This window comes from Heptranchias perlo, chromosome 26 (assembly GCF_035084215.1).
Source record: "Heptranchias perlo isolate sHepPer1 chromosome 26, sHepPer1.hap1, whole genome shotgun sequence".
Lineage (NCBI taxonomy): Eukaryota > Metazoa > Chordata > Chondrichthyes > Hexanchiformes > Hexanchidae > Heptranchias > Heptranchias perlo.
In genome coordinates this window covers 30960271-30986792 of record NC_090350.1, presented here as the reverse complement: position 1 = coordinate 30986792, position 26522 = coordinate 30960271, and the positions used below count along the sequence as shown (strand labels likewise).

General features: G+C 39.5%; 1 protein-coding gene across 7 annotated transcripts in view; it reads right to left on the bottom strand.

Annotated features, from left to right (window-relative positions):
* Positions 1–729: 729 nt before the first annotated feature.
* cd164l2 (CD164 sialomucin-like 2) overlaps positions 730–26522 on the bottom strand; it is a 47409-nt gene continuing 21616 nt past the window's right edge. The window contains exons 3-7 of one of the 7 annotated variants that reach the window (XM_068006691.1): positions 26442–26516; positions 19599–19673; positions 18147–18191; positions 14624–14789; positions 730–5570 (exon numbers count right to left, since the gene is read on the bottom strand). In XM_068006691.1, coding sequence (XP_067862792.1) covers positions 5564–5570; positions 14624–14789; positions 18147–18191; positions 19599–19673; positions 26442–26516 — 368 coding nt within the window. In that variant the 3' untranslated portion in view covers positions 730–5563. The other 6 variants (XM_068006690.1, XM_068006694.1, XM_068006695.1 and 3 more) reach the window with 6 other exon arrangements.

Genomic DNA, 26522 nt, shown 5'->3' with positions numbered 1-26522 from the left:
CTGGATCATGAGAATTGAACTTAGTGTCTTTGAAGAGGAGATTGGGAGTAGGATATGATCAATCCATATTTTACCTGTGCTAAAAGTGAGGCACATTATTAGTGAGTGGAATGCTGTTGTTGCACTATGCTGCTATCAAACATTACATGGTCAAATTAAGGCCAGTTTTGTTGTGAACCCATATTCACTAGGAATTGGGTGAAGGGAGGCCTAATCCTATTCACTGAGGAGTCTTATAGCCTACACAGCAAGGAGATATTCATTTCAGAAGTCTGGGCCAGATTCAAAGCCATGCCCGGAAAATAAAACAGTGTTGCAGAATTCCACATGTGCAAGGGACTAAACACCTAACAACTGCAGGAAAAATGCCAAATTTTATTGACACAAAAATAAAATGATAGAAAAACCTAAAACAAAGCCAATTCTGTCCTGGAGACAATTTATCATCAGTCTTAATAATGTGCAACTGCAGTATACCAAGGATCAGACAAAATCACTGCAAGAGACATCATTGTTCTGATCTTCAGTTTTCAAAAAGGCTATGCATGCCATTCAGCAACCTCCATTATCCCCTTCATGCTTTGGCGAGAGACAGGAGAGAAAACTAAGATTAAGATGTCTGGATGTCCACTAACTTGAGTGGATCTTCAAAATCATGTTTAAAAGTGCAGTGTTTTGAGCTGGAACACAGAACACACTTCAAACAAAAAAAAAGCAACCAGACCGCTATTTATTTCAACAAGTCAAATCTTTAATTTTTTTCACACTAACACCACAGCAGTAATATATGGTAACTGCATACCAATAAGTGAAAAAAGTACTGTATAATGCACAAGTGATCAAAATATAGTGCAATCACAACCCAAGCAGTTTTCTAAAATTATTTGTACAAAAACCATCAAGACAGAAAGAAATGTATCTAAAAATGAAAAAAGGACCAGACCATTCATCCACGTAAATAAATATCAGCTACCTCACTGGTGACAAATTATGGCAGTTCTTTTTATACGTGTGAAAGCAACACAAGTTCATGAACGCTTTAGGTGAGAGCAAGAAATCGGTCTTTTGCACATCTGGACAAATGACTGGACTTGATCTCTATCAAAGCTAAGGGGCAAAAATCAAAAATATGTGTGCTGTAAAAAGTCATGTGCAGCCAGAACAGAAATACAACAATAAACCTACTCGACACAAGGTACCTTGAACTAAATATCTGTGCAATAAGCCAACAAAGCTGTTACAAGGCCGTAATTAAACAGCATGAAAAGGTGCTGGTGATGTCAACAGTACAGCCAACATGGTAGCAATATTTAAATATCCATAATGGAAAGAAAATATCACTGGGTAGCAGATCTTCCATTCAGTATTGGGCAGTGAAAAGGGGAAAAAATACCAGGTGGTCTCACTTTAAAGAATTCAATGTCATTTGTCTACATTCAGTTATAAAATATTACAATTATTTTCTTGCCACTTGGCTATTAATTGAGGCCTCAAAGGCATATGCATTCCACATAAGGTGGCAACATCAACCTGCATGGATAAAATATTAAGACTGTGAAAATTTGTGTTTCTATTCAAAAATGATATGGATAATCTAAAAAGCACATATGAACAGTCAATTGAACAATGGAGATGTGACAATATTAAGATTGAAAACAGAAAAAGACAATGCGTTACAATGCTTTAGCATGCTCAAGGGAGTGAAGAACTAGAGGCAACAACCCTAACCCCAAGACCACTCTCCACTGCACAAATTGTGAATTTTGCCACTTCTCACCTGTAATGACAACTTGCAGTAATGAGGAGGATTGGGTGGTGCATTGGGTTGGCATACTGCCCAAACCCAGACTGATGTGGTGAAAGCCTTCTTAGTTTGCTGACTGTAAGGGTGCTGTGCAGGCCCTTATCACAAAACTGCCTCTAGTTTGGCAATAAGAATTGTTAAAGCTTAAGCAAGTGATTGCAAACTTTCCTTTGATGTATGAGTCTGACAGTTTAGATATAGAGCCAATGGGGATATTAGGAAACCTTGCATACACTAGTAATTGAACAGTACAAGCCTCACTGTTAACTGGCACAAGCCCAGGTTGGAAAGTTCACCATATTTGTTCCCTCCCTATACCAAATGCATTCGTCACCATTAGTAACTGGAATGCTGATAATCTGTAGTTTCAGTTTATTAAGGAGGCCATCTATCAATTGTTTAGTTAGGAAATGATAGCGATTCAGTTTGTTGGTATTTAAGTCTTGTTTATTCAAACATCCTGATCGTGCGCCAGCAGTTAGAAAGGCACATTTTAGGCAGTTCGGCTGTTCAGTTACATCAGGGCAATGTTTCATTATTTGCAGTGTTTTGCATGTATATTAGTAATGCTACAATATATTATTTAATTACATTTAGCTTCATACTGATGCTAAAGTTCTGGTGTAAATCCTGTGTCAGGTCTGACTGGGCTCGAGTGACATGAAGAGGCCCTCTAGCCAAAGGAATCTTAATCTGGAGTCTCAGGGCCTCCAGTTTTCTTGGATAAATACATCGATGGTTCTGTATAGAGCAAACATGGTGATTCTAGTAGTGATCAAGACTTGATTTGGGCATACCCTCCAACAGAGGTTAAGTTATATAATACTCTTTCCACCAACTGCCCCCTCGTCATTGTATTTATTTGAATCTTGCCACAGAGCAAGACCAGGAGTAGAAAACTCAGCCAATCGAATGGCCTTTTGTCCTTGCATGAAGGGCAGGAATTTTATCTTTTCGTATCTATATTGCAACCATTAGTCACTTTAGTTATCTTGCTTGAACTTCACTGCAACAGCAACACCATAAAAATAACTCTGGCATTTCTACTGTACATCCAGGTCCTGGTTTTGCCTCGCAGAGGGGAAGACAAGTGTAGACATTTGAACAGCAAAAGTACTGTTAACATACAACACATCCACATACCAGAAAGATCCAGAATTAATCTGATAGTATTATAAACATGCTACTGAAATTTCTGAAACTGTGCCAAAAATGAGACTGAACTTAAATATCCTGAGTTCATGCAATATTTTTTTTGTAAATAAAAGTATATAAAAAGGGCTTCGGTAGTTGTAAACTTAAGTAGGAGAGCACCAATGCAAGCTTTTACTAAGTAACAAAAGGCACCTTCATTCTTTTCTCAAGAATCTCCCCCTTCCTGATCAACTGTAGGAGGAAATATGCTATATAATTGTGAAAGAATTTGTTGAGGTCTCCAAATTACATGCTGTTCAGCTAGAATGTGTAAAAGAAAATTACAATATAGCATTGAGTAACATGGAGGCTAAAACCATCATTCCTGCATAGAATCAGCCAACAACAAAGAGAAGAAAGGAAACATTCAACTCTGGTGGACAGGGCAAAATTATCAGGAGTGGGGAATATTATGGAGGTTGGGGTGGGGGAGGGGGGGGGGAAAAGAGCAAGAGAAAAAAAAGTTCAAAATGTGGGATTTAAGTGGCAGCCCAATAAACTCAAATAACTTGTCACTTAAGGCTAATATGGCCCAATTTATTTTTTAAAAACACAAAATTATGCTTAGTCATTTAACAAAGGCAATGAAAACTAAATTCTTGTGTACCAGAAGCAAGACTTACAGCAAGTTCAGATATAATCAATTTCACTCAACCTGCCATTTGGAAACAGCCTATAGGAGGTTTACTTGCAGTGTGGAAACAACTGTGCAGCAATATTTCAACTTTACAATATCACAGTTGCAGGAAAAATAGCCGATGAACTTGCAGAAAAATGGCAAAATGTGTACCTTCAAATCACTAATTTTCAAATGAAGCAAAAATCAAACCATGGTCTTGATCAACCTGATCCAGTTCGGACATTAATTAGTAATTCTGGAAGTCGTAAGCAGCAGTGACGTGATGCTACATCTTTCCCTTCCAAAAGGTTAAGTGAGATGCATGAAGTCATTTGCAGCAACACATCTGTCTAGGCCTTTTTTCCTACAAAAAAAGTGACTACACTTCAAGAGTAATTAATTGGCTGTGATGCCTTTTATGACATCCAGAAGACAAGAAAGGAGTATAAAAGCAAGTGGCTTCTTTTACCAGCTTGTTCACTAGATTGGTCCAGTGAAATAGCAGAGGGTAGGTTACGCACCATTTGGGGAAAATCAATTAAAACTAGTCATTCAGATTTGTTCACAAAGATCGTGGAAAGAAAGTTTAGCACAGGAGAGAAGGAGGTCACTAGATTTTCTGGGGTCATCAAACAGCTTCATGCAAAAAGTGAAAAGTGGCTGAACAATTTCAAGAGGCCATAAGATACAAGCAAATGAATACTGCAAGTTGAACACCTATAGGTTTCTGGGAGTCTCAAAGAATGGAGGGAATTTACTCTGAGCAGACGTCAAATTATTGTCCCAATATAGTTCATTTTCAGTGCAATCTCTCCTGCCCCAGCTCAGCTACAAAATGGCTAGATCTTGCAGTATGTTTTCCTTTAATTTTATATGATATTGAAAGAACAGCAGCTAGCAGCAAAAAGTAGCCCTTAAACAAAAAAATTCTGGCTACCATTAGTAATGGTAAAATATCACTGGGAAGCCAGAATAGAATTTGATGTCAGACTGGGTTTCCATTGATTGTTTATTCCCCGAGGGAATCGGAGACTACCAGTAATGGATTCAAAACAGACTAAGCGTTATACTTGTAAAAGCTGATGAGTAAATTGTATAGTACAGAATAAACCCAATTAGCAGTGGACTTTGAACCTTTGAGAATAGAACTGAAAAGTTGAAGATTAGATTAAAAAGGCTAAGAAAATACCAAGGACACTCATGTTTCTTAACCACTTTTAAAATAATAATAATGATGATTGTAATGCAGTACATTTACTGATCAGTCATGAAATGGAACTTTTGCTTTCATTAACTAACTACAGGGCACTACTGAACTGACAAAGAAAGCTGCCGGCATCATGCAAGGGCTCAAAAGCACCACGATCCCCACATAGGTTCTTCATTGCAAGTTACTTCCCAAAACAAAGATGCAATCCAATCTGGTTTAATTATAGACAGTAAAGTGCAATACAGTCATAACTGAGTTCACAAAATCTTTTTAGATCAGAGATTTTTTTTTAAAAAGTATATCATTCTCATGTATCCAGTGCAAGGGGGAGAGGGTTAAAGAAAAACAATAAAAATCACATTTCAATTTTTTGTATAATGTAATCTAAATTAAATATCACTATTGGTTAACTTTCAGATTTGTCAGTCAACAATTTGGGTGTGATTAGAATTTGAACAATTAGAGTACCTAGTTTGCCACATCTATAAGCAGACAATTACTTTAAAAAAGTTGTCAAACTTGGTAGTATTTTTAGTAAGTGGAAGAGATTGGAGGCAGTTTGTTTTCCACTTCAGCTTATTTTGGGAATTTTTTGAAAAATTAAAAGCACATGCAGCTTCAGTAAAACAAGGATGCAGCAGTGGAGCCAGCTTAACTGGAAGATCAAAGCAGAGAGTGGTCAATTTCACCTCAAGTTTTGAAAGCAGAACACACATTTTCTTCAAAGAGAGGATCATCAGTGACTGGGGGAGAAAAATGGAATGTCAGCAGCATCATGATTTAAATAAAATGCATCAGACGGACCTTTAAACCAGAACAAGCATAAGCAGAGCAGCTGAGGTCCCATCGTGGATATACTGTACATGCACGAGAGATAAATCAATGGGACTCACTAGCACAGCATACATGAGAAGTACTGTACACCATTCCATCTGTCTTCCAAATAGTGCAATTACAAGCCAGGAACTGTCGTATACACCTCGTCTCATTATAATACAGTGGATCACAAGTCTTGCTGCCTTTTCTCATTAGACCTTTGTGCAAAGTTTCAGAAACCAGTACATTACAGTGACATACGAATGCATTTAGTTTCACAATTAAATTTTGTTAAAACTAGAACATCAAAAATGTTGGTTTTAAACAAAATCAAAGCAAAAACAGTCCATTCCAAGATTTTTTTTTTTAAAGTTACCATTTTGTGAAATCTGGTGCAAAAAAGGAGCCAAACCATTACCAGGTGTTTTCATTAAAAGCTCCTGATACATTATATTCTCAATACAGTACTATTGGGGGTCACAGTACAGAACACTAGTCCTGAATGTACTCTTCCATTTGCAGCCAATTAAATCCACCATGTTGAAAGGCAAAAACCTTAAATCACATCCACTGAAATGTAATATAAATGTGACATTAGTGAAGAGAACTTCATTTAATAGTGTTTGCTGGGAAACAGTGTGCAGATTTTTTTTTGGCCACTTCAAGCCCATTTCTTCCATCCTTGTGATTATATCCTATTCCAACAGAACAGAGATCGTTTAATTCACCAAGAAGTGTTATCACATCAGTTAAATACTAACATAATACACAATACATTAGCAGTAAAGAGACAGCATCTTTTTGCCTATGTAAACTATAGATATATGAACATACATAGGCCTTTAATATTCTCCAACTCCACTATTGCAGACATCACCACAGAATTTCTTGCCCCCATTCTTTTTTTCCCCCTTCCTGACTGCTCCCCATTATAATTATACTGGAACCAATAGCTGGTGTTGTGAACCCAAATGCTGTCAATTGCTAATCCCCATCAATTTTTAGACATGAAATACAGGAGATAAAATCAGATGGTTTGGTTGAAGCCAAACTAACAGGTGAAGTGCATGGGGATTATCTAACTTTAATTATTTTAGATCCTTAAATTAACTGACTTACCCAGAAGTTCTGAGGTCCAAAACTCTGCTGAGTCCATGTGTTGGAAATATGTTGAATTGCCAGTAATGACTAAATTTTATATCTCTTAAGGTGAGATCAGCTTCAGCATTTGCACTTTTAAATCTAGTTTACTGTGCTTCCAAGCACACATTATTAAATATATCCCAGCCAATTATTCTATCAACAAGTGCTGGGCCCCCGTCTTAAATTTCCATAGAAGTCCTCACGTAGAGAGCCACATATCAGAGTACTTTACAGAGTAGTGGACAATGAAGCGGACACAGAGCAAGAACGAGATGGGAAGAGAGGGATTAGAAGGCAACAAAAACACCATAAGAATCTTTAGGAGCCTGTTGAAGACAAGGTGGGAGGTGACAGACAAAATGTTAAGGGAGGGAGTTCAACAATGGACATAGTAGCTGAATGAGCAATTACAGATGGTAGAACAGAGGAAGGTGGGACAAGAAGTAGGCTGATGTCAGAGCAGGAGGCAAGAATACAAGCTTCAAGCATACTGGGAGAAACAGTGTTGTAATTTTAAACTAATTTGAAATGGGAAAACTCAGTTTTACCCATATTTTCAATGCTTAGACTCTGTCTAAAGTACTGGTATCTCCTAGAATGGTAAGCAGGCAGCTCATATAGCTAGCTGCCATTTACCACCTAGATGTTCTACTTATTTTGCCTTAACCAGGTAACATGGCTTAAGTATTAAGTATTTCTGTAAAGAACTGAGCAACGCATGATTATGCGTGAGCACTTCAAAGTGATTTTAAAGTGTTTAACATAGGGTGGACTAAGTTGGCACACAACGGTACAATAGTGCACGCACACACGTGCACTTGACAATGAAGCAATACTAAAATTGCTACACTTGGTAATAAATGCAACAAAAAGATTAACCATGGGGCTATTGGAAGCTGGACATTTTAGGATCTCACAAATGTTACCTGCAACGATTGTATTTTAATTGCTCATTCACAATGTTACTGCAACTCTGGTATCTCACTTTCTTTCAGTTTAAATCTAAACTCATTCATCAAGAAGTCTTCCCCACCCACCCCACCAAATCCCCCACACACTTAACTAGAAGGTCCTTACCCAGCCAACCTGGAATATTGAAACTACTGCAGCTGTTGCTATACAACACTCATTGATCACTCTGTCCAGTCTATCAATGCAGACTGTGGCAGGGTAGAAGTACTACTCCCTAAAATCACAGTATGAGCGATTCCAGTCCTGGAAATACTACGTAGAGATAGGTCAATAGAAATGGCATGCAGTTTACGAACTGTAATCTCCATAATCTACATGAAACGAGGATGCTATGATTACCTAACTAAAATCAGAATATAAGATTGAACACCCAGTTGAGCAACCACATTGAAGATGTCTCTTTAAATTACAATTGATTAATTTACATGAGAAAGTGCAAATCAAAGCCCAGTCTCCAGATTACTAAATGTCTAACTCAATACCTTTTAGAAATTTGATCAAAACCATCAATGTGATGCTCATCATGGAAAGTTCTGAGTTGAAACAGTTGTGTGTTTTTTTTTTAAAATAACAAGGATGTTACACAAAACAGGTCAATTAACAGTGTGGTGAGACACACATTTGATTTTAACCCAAGCCCCCCATGCTGTTGATTTCCATCACATTGCGTCAGGAAAGCAGAGTACAGGCCATGCATTTTCCTATAGAGCCAGACTATTCCCTGCCTCACAGCAGCTGGATCAGAGCAGCACTGGTGGGGTACCCTCAGCTGCACGACCAGGGGGAGACCATAAGAGGGAGATCTTGCCCTCCTTTGAAAAATAAATCATACATGTGATTCATTTTCTTTATTACATACTTTACTGTAATTCCACAATAGCAAGGCACTTCAAAACTACAAAGTTAAATATTTCATACTTGCATTTGGTTCAATACTGGGGCTTGCAGAATAATATCTGCAAGCTATGATTAGCATACAATTTGTCCCAACTACAGGACTTAAGTTTGTTCTGTTCTCTCTCTGACAAAATTTAAAAAGGAAAATGCTCTAAGGCTTTCTTTAAGTAACAGTGGCTAACAAAGGCTTAATTTATTTGCTACTGGACTGTGGTTTACCAGTCAAAATGTCAAGCCATCACAGGCACAATTGACAATTCCAGCAACATAAAACTATGGCCCAATGGCAAAGGCCATTAATGAAGGTAGGTATTACTAATCCCCAATATATGGATCTCTCATCCACAGTCAGGCTGTCAGGGGAGGCTTGGCACTTCCTTGTGGGCAGGGGGAAAAAAAATACCCAAAAGACAAGTTGTCCTGACACCTCCAAGCTACTGGTTACAGAGTGAGATTGGCAGCCACCTAAGAGAGAGTTGCCTACCTATCTCTAACCAATAAAATAAGCTGAGGAATCCAAAAAAACAGGGGGAAAAGAAACCTAAAAGTGGGAACGAAAACAAAAACTAAACTGGGATTGAACATTTAGTGCAATGAGCAGCCCAACAAAACACTAAGAGAAAACTTGTGTGCTGGCTACTTGCAGGAAAATCTCAACGAGTACCTTGGTAGCTAAATTAAGCCATTGTTAACAATAATAAAAGGAGATTAAATAATTACACATTTACTGAGCATCACCTATGTACTAACCCAATACTTGTGCGATTAGCAGTATTCATGAAAATACAAAGTGTATCATTTCAAAGCATGATCTGTCCCTGCATATAGTACCATATTAAAACCTCACGGATTAGATGAAGAATCAATGTAAACAGAATTTAAACAAATGCACACCACACAAATAAAAATGCACTTAAATGCATTGTTAAAGACTTTAAAAGTAAATGGAATTTTATTTTGCTGTTCATCTACAGAGCAGACTATTACTTCCTTTATAGGAGAGAGATGTTGCAGCCACTTCTTACACAATCTACTGTGCCTCCTCACTACTTGCAGCATGTAAAGGGTTAAGATGAAACAAAAAAAGACAAAATGAAGCCCACAGGACAATGCCAGCCAACATAAACTACAACAGAACCTTATTATTACAAACATCTAGCAATAAATGCTTACCTTGGTGCTACTGATACAGCCTTGTATTGCTAAGAGAGGAGTTGAAACAAGAACTACTTCACTGCCTCTCATCTCCCCTCCCCCCACAACCAGTTTGTAATAAGATTTGACAAATGGCAACTAGTGCAAACAGAAGTTAGAATGGATGTTGCAAAATATTCCTCATTGGTGGTCTCCTCATCCCACAAAACACATAGGACTGAATCGGGCAACATTTTTTCATGCAAAGGGTAGTGGAAATCTGGATCTCAATTACCCCGTAAGGTTGTGGGTGCTGGGTCAATTGAAATTTTCAAGACGGAGATCGATAGATTTTTGTTGGGTATGGGTGTCCAAGAATATGGAATAAAAGGTGGGTATATGGAGTTGACATGCAGATCATCCATGATCTAACTGAATGGTGGAACAGCTGAATGGCATACTCCTGTTCCTATGTGGGAGCTGAAGCCCAATGATTACATATTTTTTTAAGCCTTGGACAAGCTATTAAGATGCCAAGAGTAATAAAATTCCAGCTCCAATCCATGGTTTATGAAGAATTGACAGGTCAGCTACAGCAGCTGTAAAGCATTACACTTGACTGACATCCTGAGGGCGAAGGACCCAGGCAGTGGAAAGGGGGGTGGGGCGAGGTTAGGGCTCCAATTCCCAATCACCATTCACTGCCCCCTGCTGGCCAGGATCAGGCTCCACTATGATGTTCCTCATTATTTATTAGCTTACCCAATATCACGCAAAAGAAAATGGCTACTTGGATGAGATACTAGACAGCTGTTCGCACTTATGGAACTGTACACATTGAGTACAGCCTGCAGGAAAGATTAGACCAGAGAAAAACAAAGGGTGGGGGGGGGGGGGAGAGATTTGGAAAACAGACAACCATCACACAAAAACAGAAACATGCAAGGGTTTTCATCGGTGAAGGCTGCTTTTAGCCAAGGTACTGAAAGCTGCCCATAGGTTCCTGCCAATCTCCCAGTCAAAAATTAAGGTCAATACTCAAAACATTAGTGGTGCAGGTGCACTGAATTGAGTGCAAAAACCAAGTGTAGCTGGGTAACATGATGCATTGAAGCACCAACATGCAACAGGGAGTTCATACGATAGTTACAGCACAGCACAGAAGGAGGCCATTTTGCCCATCGAGCCCATGCCGGCTCTTTGTAAAAGCAATCCAGTTAGTCCCATTCCCCCGCTCTTACCTACAGCCCTGCAAATTTTTTCCCTTCAAGTATTTATCCAATTCCTTTTTGAAAGCCACGATTGAATCTGCTTCCACCACCCTTTAAGGCAGCGCATTACAGATCATAACTACTCGCTATGTAAAAGGTTTTTCCTCATGTTGCCTTAGGTTCTTTTGCCAATCACCTTAAATCTGTGTCCTCTGGCTCTCAACCCTTCTGCCAACAGGAACTGTTTCTTTTTATTTACTTATCTAAACGAGTCATGATTTTGAACACTTCTATCAAATCTTCTCTGCTCGAAGGAGAACAACCCCAGCTTCTCCAATCTATCCATGTAACTGAAGTCCATAATCCCTGGAACCATTCTAGTAAATCTTTTCTGCACCCTCTCTAAGGCCTTCCCATCCTTCCTAAAGTGCAGTGCCCAGAATTGGACAATACTGTAGTTGTGGTCGAACCAGTGTTTTATAAAAGGTTCAACATAACTACCTTGCTTTTGTACTCTATGCCTCTATTTATAAAGCCCAGGATCCTGTATGCTTTTTTAAAACCACTTTCTCAACCCATCCTGCCACCTTCAAAAGAATTGTGCCAGGTATCTGTTGCTGTATGCTTTTCGAATTGGACTATTTAATTTATATTGCTTCTCCTCATTCTTACTGCCAAAATATATCACTTTGCACTGCTCTGCATTAAATTTCATCTGCCATGTGTCTACCCATTTCACCAGCCTGTCTATGTCCTCTTGAAGTCTATTACTATCCTCCTCACTGTTTACCAACCTTCCAAGTTTTGTGTCATCAACAAATTTTGAAATTGTGCCCTGTACACCCAAGTCATTAATATCAAAAAAAAGCAGCAGTCCTAGTACTGACCCCTGGGGAACACCGCTCTGTACCTTCCTCCAGTCCGAAAAACAATCGTTCACCACTACTCTGTTTCCTGTCACTTAGCCAATTTTGTATCCATGCTGCCTCTGCCCCTCTTTTCCCCCCATGGGCTTCAATCTTCTCTGTTGCCTCATCAAAAAAAAAATCAAGTTGGTTAAACACAATTTGCCTTTAACAAACCCATGCCGGCTTTCCTTTATTAATCCACACTTGTCCAAGTGACTATTAATTTTGTCCCAGATTATCGTTTCTTAAAGCTTCCCCACTGAAGTTAAACTGACTGGCCTGTATTTGCTGGGTTTATCCTTACACCCTTTTTTGAACAAGGGTGTAACATTTGCAATTCTCCAGTCCTTTAGCACCATCCCCATAGCAAAAGGATTTCCACCTGTACTTCCCTCAGCACCCTAGGATGCATCTCATCTGGATCCAGTGAGCTATCTACTTTAAGTACAGCCAGCCTTTCTAGTATCTCCTCTATCAATTTTTAGCCCGTTCAGTATCTCAACTACCTCCTCTTTTATTGTAACTTTGTCAGCATCATCATCTTTGGTAAAGACAGATGCAAAGTACTCATTTAGTACCTCAGCCATGCCTACTGCCTCAGTATGTGGATCTCCTTTTAGGTCCCTAATCAGCCCCACCCCTCCTCTTACTATCCATTTACTGTTTACATGCCTATAGAAGACTTTTGTATTTAGAGAGAGAACACGAGACTAACATAAAAGGGAATCCAAGTGAGAACCAGGCTGAATAATCAACCTGACATCTGTCATACGCCACCTTTTTCTGATTCATCATACACTCTCTTTCGTCATCCAGGGAGCTCTGGCTTTGGTTGCCCTACCTTTCCCACAAGGGGCAACGTACCTAGACTTTACCCGAATCATCATATCCTTAAAAGGCTGTCCATTGTTAGATTACAGTTTTGCCTAACAATCTTTGATTCCAATTTACCTGGGCCAACTCCGGTCTCAACCCACTGAAATTGTCCCTCCTCCAATTGGGTATTTTTACTCTAGATTGATCCTTGTCCTTTTCCATAACCAATCTAAACCTTATGATACTATGATTACTGTTCCCTAAACGTTCCCCCATTGACACTTGCTCCACTTCATTCCCCAGAACTAAATCCAGCAATGTCTCCTTCCTCATTGGGCCGGAAACATACTGATCAAGAAAGTTCTCCTGAACAAGTCAGAAATTTCCCCCCCTTCTTTGCCCTTTACACTTACTATCCCTGTCTATATTAGGATATTTGAAGGGACAATTTGTCACTCAGACAATAGTTCATCACCAAGACTGCCAAGATGCCAATCTCAAGCCAGGTTACTATGGGAAAGCATGGGTGGAAGCCACCTGTCCTGCTGATCTTGTTCTAACTAACCACAAGGCCACCCAGCACAAAATAATGGTCATCTTAGCTCATCTATCTTGCAGGACCTTACAGTTCCCTCATTACAGCATCCAAATCTTTATTTTTAAATTTCAGGACATCGCCACTACCCTGCACTCCGTGCAAAGAACTTTCTGGTATCCATCCTAAATTTGCCTTTCATTAGTTTGAGGCTGTGCCCCTTTGCTTTACTCTCAGGGTTTAGTTTGAGGTAATGTTCAAGACTTGTCTTTTCTAGACCATTTGCTATCTTATATACTGCTATAATGTTACCTGAAAAAAAAATCAAAATTCCTCCAGTCTGTCCTCATTATTCAGTCCTTTGACACTAGGGATTGGCCTCATCTCAACTTCTTCCAGGGTTTGAATGTCTTCCTATTGTATCAGTGACAAGAACTGGACACCATATACAAAGTGCAGTCCGATTAGAAAACCCTACGGTTTGTCACAACTTCCTTAAACTTGTGCTGTTTTTGCTATGTAGTGCAGCATTCTATTTGCTTTGTTGATTCCTTCTCTGCAGCAATTGAACGTGTTGAGTGAAACTCCATCAATCTTTCAACTTCACACGGCTGTTTTAACACTATGCAGAGTGCTTATGCCACTATGTGCAATACTTCACATTTATCCATATTAAATTTCATCCATCACTGATCTACACATTTATATCTTTTGTCCAATTAATTTTATGTTTCCCAAGCTGCCATTTCATATTTCACTGCCCCTCCTGTTTCGGGTTGTCTTGCGAATTTGACCAATTTGCTTCTGAACCCAAGTTACTAATGCAAATTAGAAACAGCAGAGATCCCAAGATCAAATCCTGGGACACCCCACTCAGCACTCACCTCCTCTAACAATACCTATCGCTTCTAGCCAATTTCAAGGCTTTTATCATGAATCCTCACTAAGCCTTTCATACAGAACTTATTTACTACATTTCTTAACTCAAGATTATATTAAAAAAAGGGGCAACAGAAACTGTACAAGATATGCTTGAGAAATTTTGATCTATTTATTGAAAATCTTCAATTAACAATTGTATGAATTGATCTTGGACCTATTGTAGGCCCATCAATAGATTTCATAAACAGAGCCAATCAATCTAGCCTTTTCTGTATATTATGTAGGATAAATACTTCAAACAACAGAGGGGGCAAAGGAAAGTTACAACATTGAAAAGTCATTTAGACTTCAGCAAACAGAACTTGCAATAGGAAGCACAAGGAATATTAGCACAAGAAACTAATTGCAAAGGGTGGGGGGAAAATAAAGTCCACAGCACAGCAAGACAGCATGCCACACTCAGAAGCAGGATTGATTCTTACAGAGTTTGGTAGGTCCCATCTCGTGCCTTGAAGAATTTGATTGCAAAGAAAAATGCTGCCTCAGCTCCCAGAACTAACACTATTCCTCCAATGAAACTTGCTGGATCAAAGCTGGAGGGTGCATACACAGGGGCTGTTGTTGGAATCTCAGTGGTGGAGGTAGGTTCTGTAAGAAAGGAAAACATCTATCTACAAAAGATCTTTAAATCTGTAACAGTTTCTCTCAATAGTCAAATTGCATTATCAATTTAAAAACCCCTAATTCAGAACCCTCATATACATTACACTGTGGTCAAGTTTTAATTAAAGTTAACGTGTGAATTCTTAAGTGATTTAAGAAAAAAAAACCTTCCAGAATCATTTAATTCCAGTTGTAAACAAGCATGAACCAGAAAAAAAACAACCATTATCAGTTCAGGCCAAAAAAAAGGCCCTCTATCAGCAGCAAAAGGAAGTAAACAACTAGTTAACTAAGGGACACAACAAGTTGAACGATCAGTGAAGACAGGAATCGTCCTGGGCTGCTTCCATGGTTTGTGGTAAAAATTAGCACCGAACCATTCTCTTCCAAGCCTCTCTCCTGTAAACTCAAACAGACAGCACTCTAAAAATTCATATACATTAAAAGATTGAATTAAAAAGGAGAAGGATATTAAAAGTTAGAGTCCTTTGTATGACATGGTTTTCTAAAAACAATGGGGACTAAAGGCAACATTTCTTTTAGGTATCTACAATACAAAGGACACAGTCCACAGCACAATACCTCAAATATGCAAAAACTGTATTCCAGAGATTACATTGTATTTTAGTAATATCTTTAGTGTCAACTTCCACAATACAGCATGCACTAAATGACACTGGTGTACTACTACTAATTCTACAGAGCAAACATTCAATTAGTAAATATAAATCGATTATACAATTCCTACAGTTGGCAGGGACAGGGTTAATGGCTAAAACTACAGTCTATTTTGGTATCAAAGCAAATCCTTGAATAGTAGAGGTAAATTAATGTGATGTATCCTGGACAGCAGAGGGCATTTAACTCAAGTTATATCAAATTTGAATTTAAAATCTAAACGTTGTTCTGACCATCTTATTTCAGTACGTGTTACAATACAACCCTTCTACTTTAGTTAGTATTCTGTGAACTCCACATCAAACAAGGATACTGGAAGGGTGTCCATGGGCCATGAAGCTCCTGAGTCTCAACAATCCAACCCTTGAAGCTCAAGCAACTCAATCCCATTTATATTTCTTATTCACTGGTTTCTTCGGTTTTAATTTTGCAGCCTAGGGGTTGGAAAGGGCCGTTTTAAAACCACCGTGACTTCATTGGTGGATTAAATCCAAAATTGAAACTCCAAGATCTGTCTGTATCAGCAACCTGATTATGCAGATTATTGGAAACATGGATTTAAATTTTCCACGTGGCCACTTCCCGGGGGCTCCGTGATCTGTACCCAAGTGAGTCAGGAAAGCAAAGAATTTGGATACTTCTGCACGTAGCCCCACACAGTCTCTGCAGGAACACAAGGTATTTTTCGTGGTACATTAAGTTTAGGATTTGTGCATTTAGTCTTGCAGAGCACATTCCCCCAACTTAAATGGTCACCTTGATTACAATTTTATGAACATATTCTCTAAATCGGGCCACTTGGTAGAACATTGTATTGCTGCAGGCATAACACTAAATCATGCCTGCATATCTTAATGGGGCAAACTCCTGCTTTCAGCATCCTGAGAGAGGTGGGAGAGGAAGCTGGAGGAAAAAAATGAACCAAGCCTGGGACCAGGACAATTGTTCTTCATCTTAGCCAGGAAAGAAATCTAAAAAGGAGGGTAGGATACAACATTTAAAAAAAGACAAAAACAATCTTCAGTAGGGTATGGTATCGGGGGGTCAAACTTTCCTTAGCCAGCAGCAACTTATGAGACAAGAGCCTCAACTCGCAATCAACATAAATGCAGAACTATTTGTATTCAGTCACACTTATTACTATTTCAGATTTAAAATTAACCAATTTGAAGGCCATTTTGAACTTGAATGGTTTAAACTTTTGCTAGAAGAGCTACAAGGTCGTCCTGTTTAACAATTAGATCTGCTACTTAAACAATGTACTTGAAATGATTCCCAATTCATTTTAAGCCAAACCATTTTAATTTTCTACTGAATGAAGTGTGACTCAATATGTTACAACAGTTCCTTAATTATTAAGTGTGCCTTCTTCAGTTACTGGCAATAAATAAATAATAAGGTTATCTAATATAAAGCTCCAGATCTTGAGGGATTTATTTTTAATGTCTCTGGTCTTTGCACTCTGAGTGGAAAACAGTTTTGACAACATGAGTTAAAGATTGGTAAGGAATGTGTTGTATTATGTAGGATTATTTTACCTCTTTCAAGAATAGACAGTAATGGATGCCTCAGAGCAGGCTGCTCAGCTGAAAAGTAACAGATCAGTAGGGGTGCAGCATTCGAGATCTTCTGTGTTGTGGTAAATGGACTGCCTGTGAGTCAGCAAGTTCTTTGCTGCTATGCAACTGTGGTTTAATCCCTGGAACATGCAAATTGATTGCGGCATGTTCTCAGCTAGAACAGTTTCCCTCATCAGGACAGCAGACAGGGTTGAGATCAGAAGGCAGTTTAAAAAACAGCATTATTGATTTAATTCATGTGATGAGGACCATTATGCATTGCTGTTTAGATACAATCCACTTGCAAATATATTTGCATTAAAGTTATGAGAGCAGTCCTTATGCATGTTGGATGCCCCTCCCATCCATTCACATTGACCAATGCATTCGACAGAGAAGGTTTGTTGTGTTTGACTACATTGTTTCAATGTCAGTTAAATTTTGATTAGCGGATAGTATACACCTTGAAAACGAGTAGTCTCCAATACTGGAGACCAACACACGGTACAGTAGAAATGCAGAAGCCTTGTCCAGGCTGAATACAAAAGACGAGGTAAAGACTTAAAATAAATTTGCAACCTTTCTGGACAGCCTATTCATTCATGGGCTGAAGGGACACAAATCTACAAGTCCATACCTTTCAATGAGATTCATTAACAGACTTGCTGAATAAAATATGGTTTGCATTTGAAGGGAGGCAATTTTAAATTATTGCATGTTTTAAAATCAATGCTGCCAAATACAATAAATGCCTCTATATAAAAAAATCAAAACTCCTACCTCAAGAGCTGACTGAAGTGTGTGTGCATTGCAAAGATGACCCTATAATGCAAACATACCCTCTTCAGTCCACTTTTATCTGTTTACCAGATGTAAATTTAGCCTCCTCCAGGATAGGCACCAAAATTATTAAGAGGATAACAATTCTTTAAAATTGAAACAAAAATGTCCTGATGGAAAACAGACTTCATCAGTATTTATAGTACTAAACAAAAATACCAGAACATGCCAAGATTTGATATGGACAGACTTACTAATACTAGATCTGAAGTGGTTCCTACTGTTAGTAAGGGGAACACATCACTGAATGTTAGTGATAGCATACCTGCAATTGTGGTAGAAACTTCCTTAGTAGTAGTGGTGACAGCTGCTGATTGAAGGAAAGGAAGAGGAGAAAGAAAGACAGACATACACACAGAGAGCGAGTGAAAATATCTTGTTAGTATACTAATCAAACCACTCCCTTATTATTTGTACATTTTTCTGCTATTTCCACAACCGGAGATACATAAACCCCTTTTCCAAGCTCTCACCCCAGTTTCATTTCACTAGAAAGCTGTAGAAACAAACATGTATCTTGTGTCATATAAATGGCTTTTAAAAAAGGGAAAGTACACTATAATTCTTCAATCATTCACTTCATATTAAAATCACTGGAGCAAGTGGTATCCCAGACCCATATTCATGTAAGTTAGCATATCACAGGTAGTGGTACCTAAACACATTATACTGAGCGTTGATACAAATTGTACCAGCTCTTGCAGTCTGCGGTGCACAATAACACACACTATGGTGACTGATTTGTATATTAGTGCAGGTTAATGGGGTCGTGGAATTCACAAGATGGGAGGGGTGAATTACCGAAAGCGTATAGGTAAATAAGTTCACTATCTAGCCAGCCAAGGAAGGAAGCATTAGTACTCAACAAAAAAGCATCAGATCAAAATTGGCTCCAAACTCTGGTCCTTATAAAAAGAAAGCAAGCATTCATTTGATCTTAGAACATGGTCAAAATTTGGTGCAGGAAAAGGAGCATGAACAGACAGAAATAGGAGGTGCAGTCAAAGGTTTTGATAAAGTCGATGTCCCCTAGTCTAGCTGAAAATATGTCAACATATATTAGAACTATAATGAAGGTAGGTTTGTGGCCTAAATATCATCCTTAAAATAATCAATTAATGAAGTATTAGAGAGAGTGTTGGAGTTTGGGATTAAGAACATGTTTTGGACCAAGTGCACAGAATTCTTGAAGCAAACATCTCAAAACACTGCAAGTGTAGTACTTCATACTTGCACCCCATTAAAGGTGTCAAAGGAATTTTAAAAATACTCCAAATACTTTGCTCCCCTTAAGGTGGACGAATGCAGAGAAAAAATCTGGTGGTAATTTCCCTCCCATCCTCCCCAAAGAAATGCTTGCAGTCAGCAGGTGGCTTAATGGAGCAACAGCTTTGTCACAGCCAACTGACAGTTGTGTGCTGCTGTGCAGTGAGTCAATACTTTCTACTCACAAAACAGGCTCCACTGGGCAATCCAGAAGAGCACGAGTAACACTGTCCCATTGGATGGAGTGCAAACGATAGAGAATGAAATTCAAACCTTGGTCCTTCTGAATAACGGCCTATTATTTTTGGTGCCAGAGCTGTAGGACTAACAAATATACTTACTGTAAACTAACAATAAAGTTGGTATTGCCAAATAAAAATATCCAACTACTGTACTTTATTCCAAACGGCTGTTTCTAAGCTGAGTTACTATAGTCATTGTTTCATTTTACCTGCAGTAGTGGAGACAGTCGTAGTGCTAGTAGTGTTGGAGACAGGAACAGGAGCAAGAGAAGTTAACGGTAGAACTGAGGAGACAGAATAGTTACATTTACAGGAATATTCCATATTAAGAGGAAAAATGTTTTGTTTTTAAATTGAAACCACTTTTAGAAAATATAACAACGTGCATTTATATAGCGTCTTTAATGTACTAAAATGTCCCGAGGCGTTTCACAGGAGCGTTTCTAAACAGAATTTGACACCAAGCCACATAAGGAGATATTAGGACAGGTGATCAAAAGCTTGGTCAAAGAAGTAGGTTTTAAGGAGCATCTTAAAAAGGAGGGGGGTAGGGGCAGAGGCTGTTACTGAGGTGGAAGTAGGCGATGTTGGTGAGGGAGTGCATATGGTCAGAAGTTCATCTCAGGGTCAAATAGGACGGCAAGGTTGCAAACAGTCTGATTCAGCCTCAGGCAGTGGCCAGGGAGAGGGATGGAGTCGGTGGCTAGGGAACAGAGTTTGTGGCGGGGACCAAAGACAATGGCTTCGGTCTTCCCAATATTTAGTTGGAGGAAATTGTCGGACAAGCAGTGTGACAAACTAGAGACAGTGGAAGGGTAGAGGGAGGTGGTGGTGAGGTAGAGCTGGGTGTCGTCAGCGTACATGTGGAACCTGATGTGTTTTCGGATGATTTCGCAAAGGGGCAGCATGTAGATGAGAAATAGGTGGGGGCCAAGAATAGACCCTTGGAGGACTCCAGAGGTAACATTGTGGTAGCAGGAAGAGAAGCTGTTGCAGGTGATTCTCTGGCTACGACTGGATAGATAAAAATGGAACCAGGAGAGAGTAGTCCCATCCAGCTGGACGACGGAGGTGGGTCATTGGAGGAGTATGGTGCGGTCAACCATATCTAAGGCTGCAGACAGGTCGCGAAGGATGAGGAGGGAGAGTTTACCACAGTTACACAGGATGTCATGTGACTTCGATAAGGGCCGTTTCATTACTGTGGCAGGGGCGGAAACCTGATTGGAGGGACTTTTGTCAATTATTCCTCATTCCAAAAGTTTGTAATTTGCAACACCAGCCTCGTGACAAACCATTAACCTTTGTTTTTGCACCGTCTAGATATGTCACAAGTCTATCTATTGCAAATCCCCTCCTTGCTAATCCCACTTAAGGGTCCCCTGCACATTCGACTCCTAGGCCTCCATCAATGACTAACGTACAAGAGCAATCTATGGTGAGTCACCGTCTGATTCCATCACCTAGTCTCAATGTGCCATCGTCCTAACACTATGCCAATATCAGGTACCCACCCACTCCAATTTTACAGTATCATGGCATTGCTCTAGTGCTATTTCTTTTAGAAAAAGAATAAAGTAATTTCAGAAGACAGCTGTACAATAAAATATTTTCTGTAAACAAAGTCACCATACGGACTGCAGCGGTTCAAGAAGGTGGCTCACCACCATCTTCAAGGGCAATTAGGGATGGGCAATAAATGCCGGCCTCGCCAGCGACGCCCACATCCCATGAACGAATAAAAAAAAATAGCGTTAGTGGATTGCACTGAACAATTCTAGCTCATTCATTCTCTCATCACCACTCCCTGCAACACCTCGAACACCACAAGCAAAATGTGTAATGAGGCCTAGTCTCAGACATTCCCTCCCTAAAACTGGCAGGAATAAATTGCAAGGCACTGGTACATCAGAGATAATTTGAAGGCGACAACTCAACTAACTGCAGTGAGGCCTAATGACTTCAGAATGCAGCATCAAATTGCCTTTATATTTCATAGCCTTTCCTCAAGTTTTCAAAATGTCAGCCGGTCATTTCTACCTTGATGAAATTCCAGGATATATACAGAATTTTGCTGAAAGTGCCATTCTAATTAGCTCATTAATATTTATTCAGCAACAGTTGAACGAAATTCAATGACATTAATGCATTCTGCAGCGTCTTAAAAGCTTTTCACACTCAACTAAGCTGGATTCAAATTTAGTAGATGATTCACCAGTTAAGCAGTCACATGAAGATGTAACTTGGCATTCTCACTGAAGAATTCAGTTAAAATCCAACACCCTCATCCCGACAATAAATTGAACCCAATCCCACATTTCTTTAGATAGGGGATTGAGGAATAGTTGACCAACAATGCAACATGGGTTTGGTGGGGGGGGTGAGGGGCTGGAGGGAAGACAGACAAAAAGGTTAGTAGGTTGAATAGCTTTCCATTAACTGAGCAGATAAAAAAAAAATTTGATGGAACAGCCAAACCATCACACAAATGATGGTGAGGATCTACTCCGCTGCACTGATATTAATCCCAATCCTCATTATAATGCTTTTCTAAACCCCAAAACTAATTTTCAGGTAACAAGCTGCAGCCATGTTTAAACACATTGTATAATGTGACAAACCCCAATCCCACTTCAGAAAATGGGAACTGGAATGTGCACTCAGACATTTCTGGTTACTATGGTCAGCATATTTTACGTTAACAAATGCAATAGCTGAAACAATCTGTAAAAGAAACAGGATTTAAATTCAAATATCAAATATCTGAAGATTGTGATGGCCAAGACAAATTGCAACATTTTAATGTCAGATCACATTTCTAATGTAACAAAAAGGTGAAGTTTTGAATGTAAGCCAGAGGAACAAAGTTGCTTTTTAAAATGGTATTACAACAGCAGAGTCAGCTCAAATTTTCCAATCCTAACTGCAAAACTGAAATCAAAGTCTCAAACAAACAAAGTGCTGTCTTAAAGTCATGGAACAAATGAGGGAATCAGCCTCTTGACTTTCTAAGAGCAATACTAGATACTGACAATATACTAAAAAAAGGTCCCACAGCACCAGAGGTAAAATCTGGACATTGAACAGTAGTGGAACCAGAGATAAAAACTGGAGCAGTGGTGGAACAAGGGTTAATGGTGGTGCTGGAAAGCCAAATTTTGAGTTGCTTTTTGAAGAAAAGGAGAGAAAGATTGCAAGGCAGAGGGATTTAGGAGTGTTCCAGAATGTGCAGCCCAGGTGGCTCAATGCTCTGCTGCCAAAGCTGGAGCTGATGTGGAGGTGGGAAGAATGCAAAAAAAAGGCCAAAGTCAGAAGAGTGGAGGACATGTCTGGATCATGAGGCTGAAAAAGTTTGGTTCAGCCAGGAGGAGCACAATCATGAGAGGGTTTGTGGATAGAGACCAAGGACGTTTGAAATTGATACATTGGGAGATGAGTGGGGTGGCAGGGGCAATTAATTAAAAAGACAAAAAAAGCTATTTTTGAAAGAGGGGGGGTATGCCAGGTGATGCAAGTCATCCCACTTGTTATGGTGAGGGAGTAAGAGTCTTTTACTTGGCATTTTTTCACATTGAGGGCAATGGTCCTTTAGGGTTTTACCTTTATTTCAGAATTCATCTTTTAAAGATAATTAGTGGCTTTAATTGACTTAAAGCCTAAAATTAGATGGGATAATTATAAAAGGGAGTTTGATTTACAATAGGATTTTGTTGCTTGATCCACCAGAATTAAGACTCTTACCCAGCTAATATTTAGAGCTTTGAATCTGGAATTTTATAAGCCATTCTGATTACCATGTAACTGAGGTGAATTAAGTTATTTATTCATTTCAGAAGAGAAACATTCCCCTCACTAAATTTACAACTACAGCCATTAAAAAGATACATTCTTTAAAAAAAATTAAAAACTACAATTTGGTGTGCTCACAATATTGTAGATGGGATGGAGTCACTTGAAAGATCACATGCAAACTAGAAATAGTGCTATTAAAAACCTATCCTAACTAGTAGAACAAAGGTCACTCAACCCTTGAATACACCCTGAAGTAACATCCTTGCTGTGATATAATAATGTCATAGGATCAGAGCACAAGTATAATAAAGACTGTTTGACTGCAGATCATAGAAGTTTACAACATGGAAACAGGCCCTTCGGCCCAACATGTCCATGTCACCCAGTTTATACCACTAAGCTAGTCCCAATTGCCTGCACTTGGCCCATATCCCTCTATACCCATCTTACCCATGTAACTGGTTTGAGATACCTCAAACCACTCTAGAACCCAATTTGAACATTCCCACATACCACAGTAAACTAGCTTGAACAGTTAACTCCCACAAAAGGGACTGGTTCTTGCATTAAACCTACATTTGCAATCAGTGCAGCACCCTCGCAAACACAGGCCCAACATCACAACTGCAGTACAAGACAGACAAAAGCACAACTTTGCAGTTACAAAAGCCACCTGGAAGAAGTGGTCTCACAGTAGTCATTGATCACAATATAAAAACAACTGGTGTAAAGCTGTGCCCCCCCCCCCCAAACCCCGAAACAGAGCTTTCAATACTCCAACACACTCGGGTGGTACATTCACATTGTAATGATTGAAAAGAGCCAATGAGGCAGAATAAATCTGGTCAGCGACGAGACTTAAAATATTTTAAGATGACGCTAACGAGACTCTGCCTAAATTATTCAACAGGTTTTGGGATAGTGACTAATTCTGGAATTTCAACATCTGGAGTGTTAGTGAGGTCAGATAACATTGATCTGGTACTATAATTCTTTTGCAACTTGTGCAGTGCTAGTTCAGTCATGGAGCACTCATTTGTGCATTTTTTTTAATACATTAAGGAAGCAGCGAGGCAGGTTGCCTTGAAGATTATAGGCTCTGTGTCTCTAAAGTGGAGAGCCTCTCGTTTGTAAGCACATAAAACAACGGCACAAATTACACCGAAAACCCATCGCATTAGCTGCACAGACAATTACAATCCATCTGGCTCTTCTCCCTCCCTTTATATAGTATATAAAATTTATACTTCAACTCTCCTGATGAGTTTACTCAGCCAGGCACTGCAGGGCTTTGAGTGCCGGGTGTGCCCATCAACTGCATTGGTTTTTACATTGGATGCCGAGAACACAACAAAATGTAACCTTCAGGACGCAGATATCTGTTTGGCTGTACACCAGCCTTAAAATTGATCCCACCAAAAATGAACAATGGAAGCAGGGCGCTGAAGAAAAAGTGTGGTAAATGTTAGATTAATGAATTGGAAGGAATAGATACGTAGGACATGATTTTGACTCTGAACTGGGAAGGAGTCAAATTGCAGACGGGAAATCCGGAAGTCCTTACAATTTTGACGGAAGGACATCTTATTTACATCAGTTTGCCGTCCGACTGGATGTCTCAACTCAGTCCGACAGGAGAGCAGCCAGGGAGAGGATGTGTTCAGTTAAGTCTTAGTTTGTATGGATTGGGTGGGGGTGGAGACAGGGGCCCTGTGATTTTTTTTCTCCCCCCCCCCCAAAAAAAAAGGGAAAGGGCGGGGGCAGTCGCTGTAGGTAGGCTTGTTAGGCCTGGGGAAGCACTCCTGCTCCTCCCGGCCCACAAGCTGTGCAGAAAGGCACCTACCTGTTAGTCTTGGGCTTTCTCGCTTCCTTTCATGAGGCGTGAAAGAGAAGGCCTGGAAATCCCGGCCCCCGGGGTTGAAACCAGAAACTGTGGGAAAATGGAGGCCCGAAGCTTCCTTGAAAGGCTTTGAGGCCAGAGCCACCTGGAAGCGGGTTGCTCACCCTCCCCGGTGTAAACCAGAAGTGGGCGGGTTGGAGGAGGGTCTGAAATGGTTGCAATTTTGAATGCCCCCCACCCACCGTCCTCAACCCGCCCGTCTTTCACTTTTAAAATCGTGCCCATAGACACTCCCCCTCCAATTGTTAGTTTCTCAAGGTAATGTCTATGCTGACCAAATGACATTTTAAAATAAAATTTAACATAAGTGCACACTTGTCAGCTTTTCATTTAACTTCAGCTGTGACATACACTGAAAAAGCTAACAATAAGTCATTGTCGTAATAACTTCAAACTTTTATGCTGAGTTTTTTGGTAATTAGCAACTTTCTCTGTTGAATATATCAAGTGAAAATGTGTTCTACTTTATTTCAGTTGTCCTCTGCAGCTTTTAGAAGACACTATTCTAGTTAAAACAGACAGTGTTGTAGTCACTGTTTCAACGGCTAGATTTCAGCAAGAGGGATTGTGCAGTGCAACAGCCTGGTTTGTAGATAATTTTTCCCCTTCCATCCTCTAATCCAGTGCTAAACATAATCCAAATAGCAAAATGTCCATTGTATCGTCCCCTCGGAATGGAGTATCTATAGTAGGAATCGAACCAGCTATGTTCAGTTCCCCAGTACAATTTGCAAGTAAGGGCATTCGACATAACCCAGTTTATTTTGGCACCTGTATCTCAAAACTAACAAGATACAAGAAAAGGTCACAACTATATAGGTACATGTGAGTATTTAAAACTGTAAATAATCAAGCCATTAGCCTAGATGGGGAAACATAATATTTTAAATTTTTCTTTCAAAGACCAAGAAGTAATAAAGCTACAGGTATGAATGCCAGGATCAGCCAATGGTTCACAATTGTTAGAATTATTACAGAACTCATACTGAAATTGAATGCAGGTAGCAATCAGACATGCATTTCTCTCTTACTGGTGCTAAGATAACTGGCGCTAAGATAGTGGTTTCCTTTTAATTTAAGGTACAAGGACACATCCTTATTCCAGACTCTGAATGGGATCACTTTCAGGGCTAGTCTGAACAAAGCACTATTTTCCATGAGCTTTCGCCACAGAATCAGTTAGAAAGCAGGCAACTAGAATGGCCATCTGGGTTTGGTTGAAGTTTTTGGGAGAAATCTACCAGAAATATATCAACACAGGAGCAGTTTTACATTCAAATTGCAACTAGCTGCGAGAGATCCATACTTCTGGGACCAGCATCACCTAACTCACGCTGTGTAAAAAAATCATTTCTCTTACCTTCACACATCGAAGGTTCGTTGTATATAGTGCAGTTTGAGAGGCTGTCACTAGTCTTTGAGACACACAAGATTTCTGGAA